The sequence below is a fragment of the Alligator sinensis genome, unplaced genomic scaffold, assembly GCF_000455745.1.
Source record: "Alligator sinensis unplaced genomic scaffold, ASM45574v1 scaffold1885_1, whole genome shotgun sequence".
Classification (NCBI taxonomy): domain Eukaryota; kingdom Metazoa; phylum Chordata; order Crocodylia; family Alligatoridae; genus Alligator; species Alligator sinensis.
In genome coordinates, this window is record NW_005843053.1 from 211,483 (window position 1) to 220,636 (window position 9,154).

The window sequence follows — 9,154 nt, forward strand, 5'->3', positions numbered from 1 at the left end:
GGACACCGGGGTGGGGGGGAGTGTTTTCGGCCTCCAGGATGCACCGCGGTGGAGCCCCTCGGCCCAGCAGCTGCGCTGGCGCGGAGCCGGTGGGTCCTGTTGGGAAGGCGGTGGGTGCGGGGCTGCCGGGGCGAGGCCGCGCGGGCGGCGGCGGCGTCTTGGCCTCTGTCGGGGGGCTGGTGGGGTGAGACCCTTCTCTGGGAGGGCAGGGGTGCTGTTGGGGGACCTCCCTAGGGGGCCGCGCGGAGGGGCTCTCAGCGCAGCCCCGCGGCAGGGACGTCTGGAGCCGGTGGGTCCTGTTGGGAAGGCGGTGGGTGCGGGGCTGCCGGGGCGAGGCCGCGCGGGCGGCGGCGGCGTCTTGGCCTCTGTCGGGGGGCTGGTGGGGTGAGACCCTTCTCTGGGAGGGCAGGGGTGCTGTTGGGGGACCTCCCTAGGGGGCCGCGCGGAGGGGCTCTCAGCGCAGCCCCGCGGCAGGGACGTCTCGCCCCGCCCCGCCTCGCCTCGGGCTCTGGTTTACCGGAGTTTTAGGTTGAGAAAACTCAATCTCGAGCAGAAAAGCTTCTGAATTCTTCTCTAACCGTTTCCGAGGCCGGTCGCTGTTAATGACACGCCTCTCTTGATCATTATTAGTCAGTGTGCTAGAGGCACAACTAGACAGCTACAAAAAACATTTTCTCTTTATTTGCGTGCAGAATGCAAAGATTGTAAAATTTCTCCCACGTAGAAATGTAAATTCAAATTTCACAGGTGAGCGGTGTGAGATCTCTTGGCTGGAAAAGTTCATTTATCATTTAATGCAAATTAGGCTCGGATAAAAGTTGGAGCAGTCTGTTTACCTCAGAGGTGTTGGGGCAAGCAGGCTATTGAATTATGCTGCTTTCTTGTTAGGATGTTGTTATATTTTTTTCAGTATGAGCTGGAGGAACTGCCTTGTCAGAAAACCTCTTGTTTTTATCTGTCTGGGAGTGGCTGGCAAAGCCTGTGGCTTTTTTGTTGTTGTTTTTGTTTTGTGAAAGATTGTGCTATGGAGGATGCTGGGCTCAGGCACTACTTGCTTTCCTTCCTCTGCACATACTCCCTCACTAGGTAGGCATAGGCATTTTCACACATCAGGGGAGGTGGCACCATACCTAGACTCCTAGTGGTTCCATGGTGAACTTTTAGTATCAGGCCCCACTTTACCAGAGATAATGATACTTATAAAAATATTAACATGTTGGGGCCCCCTTTCTGTCAGCTGCTTAGTTCACTCATGCCTGTGTTCGGTCCTGAGAGGACCAGGCCCACCATGGGAGCTATAAGCCTCCTTAGTACTGGTGACCACTGGTGATGTGTTACAGATTCCTTTGGACAAATGATAATGACTAGTTAGGCACAGGCTCCTGGGCTTCTTGCAGACTGGATTCAGCTCACAAGCCCAGAGCATTAATCTCTGGCTGCCTGAGCTGCTGTATTGGCACAGCTCCATAATCCAGGAATCTAATACTGCTGCTGCCCCCTCCCCCCCCGTTCTGCTGATTTTAGTCCAGGGGGTGACTAAAAGCTCCAATTTTGGTGCCAGGTAAAACTAAAGGGGAGTAGAGCAGTATTAAGTCCCTGGTTTCAGCAGCCATGCCGAAATGGAGGGGATATATACTGTTGTTGCAGGGGTTCCAGTAGCCACAGCAATGAGTCTCATGGGCCAAATCTGTCCATGTTATGAGATTTCAGTAAGAATTATTGTGTGACTGTTCAGAATGTGTGCTCACTTTAACTTGTGTTAACTGTCCCATGCAAGAAGGCCCTAAAAAAAATCCTCCTTCCTACCCCTTCTGCCCCCCCACCCCAAGTCCTTCAGAACCAAGGGTTACACAAGGGTTCAACAAATTGTCAACTGCTCAAATCACAGGCAAGACCTTATGAGGGAGGATGAGGCAAGATGCTGCGTTTATTAAGTGCTTAATGCACATGCACACACCACATTCATACCCCAATTTCTGTTTTGCACTGGTATACATTACCAGTCTTATCAGTACTCGGATCAACTTAGTGGCCAGCCAAGCTGATCATGAGTAGGAGCCAGTCTCCTGATGGTCCATCTCGTCAGAAGAACCAATGCTCCAGGATGACGTGCAGAATAAGACTCAAAATCGATACGTCTTGCCCCAGCTTTTATAGCCTTGTCACCCAGTCCTCTGGGCTTCTGCTGTGTTATCACTGTGTTCTTTCTTGAAGGTCAATTGCCATTATTCTTTTGCTGTTCTGGGGAGTATTCTTCCTGTTTGGGTTTTTATCTGTCTGCATTTTTCAGCCAGTTGCCAGCTGATGTTTTCCTTTTCCACAGACAAACTTTAACCCATTCTCTCACATACAGAGGTTGAACAGTTATATCAAGCTACAGAACAATACAAAACAGAGTTTCTTAAGGCAATGCAAAACATACATAAGATTAAAAGCAATAGACAAAAAGTCTATGTGTATAACATACTGACGTTACCTGACTCCAGGTAACCATTCTTTACACTACAGATGATACCAACTGTCTTCATTTCTCACAGGTCTTGATCTTCCACTAAGCTGGCTATCCTTCCTTCTGTGATTTTACTTGTGTGCTGTCCCTTGAAAATTCCTGGGAATTCTCTCTCTCTCATATTTTTTGCAAATGTTTTAATCTTTTGCTGTGCCTGCTTTCCCTTCTGACCTGAAGAAGAATGCATTGCATTTGAAAGTTTGTCTAAGTCTATCGCAAATGCAGAGCTGAGCCAATTCAAGATCTCACCCGCAAAAATCCTGGGTTCTTGCTAGGGGTGTACTGATAAAGATTTTTTGGGCTGATATCAATGGCCGATTATTGACCAGCCATATTGACTGATACCAGTCCAATTGCTGATATGCAGCCCAACAGCTTGAAGAGCAGTGTCTGACTGGTAAGTCTGTTGGGGGAAAGAGGTTTTTTTTTTTTGGGGGGGGGGGACAGGGAGAACAGATTGAGGCCCCTACAGTGAGGGAGGGAGTGGAGCTGGGGCTAGGGCAGGGGCAGAGGCAGGTGCTGCACAGGTGAGGTGGGGCATGGGATGGAGCTGGCAGCTTGTCCAGAAGGTGTATGGGGGCAGCTCCTGCTGCTGCATGAACCCCCGGGGCAGCCATGGGGGGCATGTGCCCCTTGGATCTGTGTGTTAGATGAGGGTGGGCCAGGGGCTCTACCAGTCTCTTCCCAGTGGCTGTGCTCGGGGTAGGGTGGGCAGTGGTGGTACTGGGAGGGGGGGTGTAGGGGGCCTAGAGCCACCCCAACATTTTCTGTAGCTCTTCCCCCCTGGTACCTGCCCTCCCAGTGCTGCCACCACCTGCCCTGCCTGTCCTGAATGTAGCCTCCAGCCCCGTGTGCACAATAGCAGCCCGCCTTTGTCCCATGCACAGATCTGGGTGTCATGTGCTCCCCCATGCCTGCCCTTGGGGGTGTGCGCAGCAGCGGGAGCTGCCCCCCTATATCCCGCGGGCGAGCTACCGGCCCTGTCCCACACCACACCCTGCCCCAGCTGTGCAGTGCCTGCCCTTGCCCCAGCCCCACTCCCTCCCTCATGCCCCCCTATGCCCCTTTCCCTCAACAGACTTATTGGCTGGATGCTGCACTCCTGGCCGCATGTATGCTGCAGCTGTGCGCATACATATCAGTGACATAATCAGCCACATCAGCCAATAAAAGCCAATTGCCAATAATGTCAACTTTCCTTTTAACTGGTGCTGATACAATATGGACCAATGTATCGGCGCACTTCTAGTTCTCAGATAAAAAAACAGGTGCTGATTCATGAGGAGGAGTCTGGGTGAAAGGAAGTCTAATGTGCGGGTTTTTCCCCTCAGAATTAACAGCTTTTATGTAGTGTTTAAAACTTGCACTGATTTTTTGGGAGGTCCTTTGCAGGTTTAGGTTTATTATCCACCTGTGAAAATGAGGTGCACGGAGTCCCAGCAAACAGTTGTGTGGTACCAGTGTTCCAGTTATTTACTGTGTCTTTTGTTTTAAAGGTTACTGCTTCACCAGTCAGCTTTGTGCAACTGCTGACAAGCTCCAACTGATTGTGGAAACAGTGCAGTTTGGATGTAAAGCCCTCAGCAAACAGCTTTGTGGCTTGTCCTTAATTTGGCAAATTAAGTAGGTTGCAAATTGTTTTATTGCAAACAGTCTATGCTTTACTATGGTGGAGACATAATTTTGCACTACTACTAACTGACATTATTTTCCTTAGGGTTTTGAGATGTCTAAAAAGAAACCCAAAAAATCTAGCCGGGAGGATGGTTTGGATGACTTGGACAGCAAAGTAAGAAAAATAGTGCATTTTGTGAAAATATCATATCTTAATAGCATTTAAATTTTGCAGGTTGTTTCATAGGAGAATGAATCAGAAATTGAAAAGAGATTACTTTCTGTTTTTGGTTTGCTAGAAATGATCCATAACAGAGTAATGGTTCTGGGCTTTGTTGTGGTTTTGTTGTGAGCTTGGGCTGAGGCTTTGTTTGTGTGGCATACTTGACCAGTGAAATATTCCATTGTTGCAAACGTATACGCTAATGGAAGTTGACCTGGCATTAGGGACCCTGATGTAGAAGGGACACAGGCTGCCTCAAGCCTTATAAGCTGCAACAGGGTTGTCTAACTTGTAAGATATGCTTTCCCTCCCTTGATGCACTCTGGTTGGCATCCCCTACCATGTGCCCCGCCCCCGCAACACTTTGCTGTGCCATGCAGGCTTGCTTCCTACCTTCTCTCTAGCTCTGCAGGCCACACTGACCCATGCTCTGGCAGTAGCTGGAGCAATGAGAGCAGTGATTGGCTGCACTGTGGGCCTTAGCTTACCTCCTCTTGGGCCACATGCAGGCTGTGAGTTGATCAGCCCTGAGCTACAGCATAGATCGGATTAGTTTTGTGCAGAGTTGTGTCACTGTTCTTGAAACGCAAACGGTGTTGGGCAGCCTCTTCTGCTACAGCTGCTGGAAGAGCTGAACTGAAATTAAACCAACAGCACTTTACTATAAATTCAGTGCATTCCTGTGCTGAGCCCCATGCGTGCCCAGAAGAGGCTGCATCTCGGTTGGACCTGGCTTGCTTGATATCTGTATAGATTGGGTGCTTTAGTGGGGCTTTTTTGCTGCTTTTAACTAATAGCTGATTGACTCAGCTTTAGATAAAAGTGCCAGAAAGCACCGCTGAAGCACCCAGTTTGTAGAGGCGCTGCAGAGCTGGGTCAAAGTAATGTGCTGCTGCTTCTGGTAAAACGTATTTATTTATTTATTTAAATGTTTGCAAACAGCCTATGTGTATAACAAGTGCCAGGGTCTGGCTGGGATGCCCCTGGTGGCCATACAGCTCCTCCTCTACTTCTGCTCAAGGGTACCCTTCATCTTCTCTCACTTGCCATGCCTTTTTTGGAATTTATAGAATGTCAAAGTGGAGGCTGCCAAAGGTCCTAGGTCAACCCCCTAGTCTGTCTCACTGCCAGCAGCTCCCTCCTGGATCCCACTCATCCCAGTCCTGCACCTGCACTAGGTGGGCCCTCTTGGCCTGTTTGTGCCTCCAGGGCACCTGTTGTCTTACAGGTTGTTTGTGGCTTCTGATCTCCCCTGAAGACATGTCCATGCTTTGCAGATGTTAGCATTCAGTCACTCTCCCTGTTCGGGCTTTGACCTTCATAGTCTTTTCTCTCGCTGGGCCCTCTAGCCCAGGCCCACTGGGCTTCTGGGTTGACCTGGCTTCTTGACCTGGCTTCTGAGTTACAGTCTTTGTCTCCCCTACTTTGGCATTGCACCCCCCCGGGCCCTTCCACTGCCCTCCTTGGGCACTACTGGGATCTCCTCTATCCCTCCCATTGACTGGAATGATACTCCCATTTCAGTCCACTGGTATAAAATATAATGTAGGAATAAGCCCCCTGGTTATAACACAGATACCATACTGGGTCTGAACATAAAACATCAGTTCCCTGGCTGTACCACAAACTCCACTCTACCCTGAGTCGATTCCCCTGCAGACAAGCAGTATTCTACTCGCATTTTCCCAAGGTAGCCCAGGTGTCAGTCAAGAGCTCGTCTGTAGCCTTTCTGCTCAGGAGCCTTTTTCTCTGCACCTTGCCTGGCCAGACTGCCTGTCCTGGCTCAGGCCGTAGGCATATATGTTCCCTAAGCCTCTGTACCTTTCTGGTCAGGTGACTTCTGCAGCCACCCACAAGTTCTGGGCTTGATGGAACAGCCAGCCTGCCTTTCCTCCTGCGGCTAACCCCTTCTTAACTGCCTGAGGTTCATCTGCTGCACTCTTTCTCTTAAAGTAACAGGAGCCCTAAACTCCCTGTTGCAGTGTGGCCATATCTTGTACATATGGCCATAATATCTAGGGGTGCACCGATAGAGATTTTTGGGCCCGATACCAATAGCTGATATTTAAGGAGGCATATCGGCTGATACCAATCCGATTTCCAATACAGCTGCCTCCAGCTGGAAAGTCTGGTGTGGTGGAAGGAGAGGGAGAAGGGAAGGGGCATGGCGGGGACAGATCAATGGCCCCCATGGTGAGGGACGGGGCAGAGGCAGGTGCTGCTTGGGGGAGTGGATGGCTCCTGCTGCTGCTTGCACCCCAGGAGGGCATGGGGTGGGCGGGGGATGTACGCCCCCTGGATTGGGGTGGGGTGGGCTGCTGCGCAGGGCTCTTCTCAGCAGGGCTGGGCTCGAAACAGGTGCTGGTGGCACTGGGAGGGTGCTGTATCCACCCCAAATTTCGCCACCACTTATACAGCCAGTTTTCTTTATATCGGTACTGATCTGATATTGGACTGATGTATCAGTGCACCTCTAATATCTTCTACATTACGTAGAAGCTTCTTTTAAGTGTGTGTGTGTGTATATAAAAATGTGTCTATACTTAAAATAGTGGCTTACTCCTAGAATGTTGGATACATGTGAACGAATTGTGACTATCCAGTCTTTTGAAGTCTTTATAACCTGAAGTCTGCTTATATGCCTCTTTCTTAAGTTCCTTATGTTTCCATAGAAATTAATTATTTTTGCTGAATATGCCTTTACAGTGGAGCAGGTGAGCAGCTTGTTTCATAGGCTGCCTATACATATGCTTGTGGAGGGAATAGAAATTAGATTGGTTCCCAGATAGCTGCTCTAATTAAAATGGCTCACTGTCACATGTATTAAGCACTGCATGTTTCAAAATGGTTGTGGGACTTCAGTGAAGTTTAGATAAAGTGCCCCCATGGCCATTTTGAAACCTGCAGGAGCCTCAGGCATGTAACGGCGAGGCGATGCTGGGAATGTTCGTATTAGAATCTGGGTTAATCGAATCTGCTCTGACGCATTCTCATTAGAACGTGAACAAGCATGTGTATAGGCACCTATAGATTGCTGGTCCAAATTTTAGTACATCTAGTACCTGCTCATTTTATTAAGATATTTGTATTTTACTGCAATCCAGTGACTTCTAACATATAAAAAATTGTTTTTGCTTTCAGAAATCCGGGGGGACAGGAATTTCTAATAGTCTTAAAAAAGAGAAGCTAGAATTTCAAAGGTAAATGCATACTTTGTTCCTAAGTATAAAAACAAATCCATGAGATAAATTATTATAAATAAAAATGTTGTTTGACTTGTAGTGGCAGAGCATGGGACCTTTTCCAGAGTAGAACATTTGTCCTTGTATTCATTGATAACTTGACTGGTTTAAGCTAAATTTATGATGACATTTGGGAGATTAGGGTGTTAATTTTTTTTTAAACTTTGTAAATGCATGCTACTTCACTTTAAACAGTAGAACAGTGACACTATTCCATTGGTTCTCTGTTCTTTTCTTCTTGTTCTGTCCATTTTGAGTAGTGGATTTCTTAATAGCTATAGGCACCTATACACGGGCATTGAGGCTGCTCCAACACGCTGTAATTACAGTGCATCGGAGCAGATTTGATTTATCGAGTTTGCTGGAGTGTGGTAATTGCTGTGCTCCAGCAGACTCTAGTGTCACATGTATCAGCGTCCCTGTGCTGAATAATGGTGGCAGGAGCACTTTAAGTAAACCTTATTTGATGAGTTTTAATTAAAACGTCTCCACTGCCATTTTTCAGCATGGGGATGCTGATGCACGTGACGCTTTGGGTGCTTTAATTAGAGTGGTTCTTGGATAAGTAGCCACCTGTATATGCTGGCCAGGGCCGGGGCTAGGACCCTAAGTGGGTGTGGGTGGGAGCATGGTGTAGGTTGTCCTGTGAGGGAGCGGGCGGGGCTGCAGGGGTAGCTTTAGGTCAGATGGGGAACAGAGAGAGGAGAGGGGGTCAGATCACATTTGCATGGCACCACCTGGGTGAGCTCTGTTGACATGCCCCTGTGGTGGGCTAGTAGGGGGTGCTTCTGCACTGAGCCACTCACCTCACTGTGGCCAAACACCTTCCAGGCTTCGAGTGCCTCCCTGGGGGTGCACACTCGCTAGCCTGGGTGTAGAGCTGCTCCACCCAGGGACGGGCTTGATTCTGGCACGGTATCCCCTGAGAAACAGACCTAGTAGCCCTCGAGGGTACTTGACTCACTTCAAGAACTTAGGGTGCTTCCTTCGGTCGGAAGCACAAGTAGTGGTCTCCCTTAGTCAGTTGAACCAAGGGGACCCCAAGGCATTATCTAGACCCACTCCCAATAAGTCTCCCACGCTAGGTACAAAGGAGAACTTTATTGGTTACAAGGAGTAGGTTTGGATTAGGGTACAGAGTTGAGTAGTATCAGAGAAATCCCATAGAGCAAACAGGGTGGCTGGAGTAGACTTTGATCACGCATCTGAGTTACTGCAAGCTATATCTCTAGTTAGATCTCAGGTAGCTTACTCACAAGTATCATCCAGAGGCAGGTGGAGATTCCCTCTGGAGGCAGGCAGTTCCTTGATCATGAGTTTTGAGAGAGAGAGAGCAAGTTTCAAATGGTCCAGCTCTTCTCTCTCTCTCCGAGTCTTCCTCATGGCTGCTGCCCCTTCCTCCTGGGCAGTCCTTAACTTATATAGCCCTTATGACCTAATTTACCTGGTCCAATGGAGGCCAACACCTAGATTCATAGGTTCATAGATGTTAGGGTCGGAAGGGACCTCAATAGATCATCGAGTCCGACCCCCTGCATAGGCAGGAAAGAGGGCTGGGGACAGATG

General features: G+C 48.9%; 1 protein-coding gene across 6 annotated transcripts in view; it reads left to right on the forward strand.

The window, feature by feature from the left end:
- The window catches only part of SWT1 (SWT1, RNA endoribonuclease homolog), an 86,265-nt gene continuing 77,111 nt past the window's right edge, over nt 1-9,154 (forward strand). For 4 of the 6 annotated variants that reach the window (XR_003092078.1, XM_025193468.1, XM_025193464.1 and 1 more), the window contains exons 1-4: nt 1-89; nt 4,006-4,132; nt 4,227-4,298; nt 7,488-7,546. Coding sequence is in view for 5 of the 6 variants with exons in the window: in XM_025193468.1 (XP_025049253.1) it covers nt 4,236-4,298; nt 7,488-7,546 (122 nt within the window). In the remaining variant the exon portion in view is untranslated. The other 2 variants (XM_025193465.1, XM_025193463.1) reach the window with 2 other exon arrangements.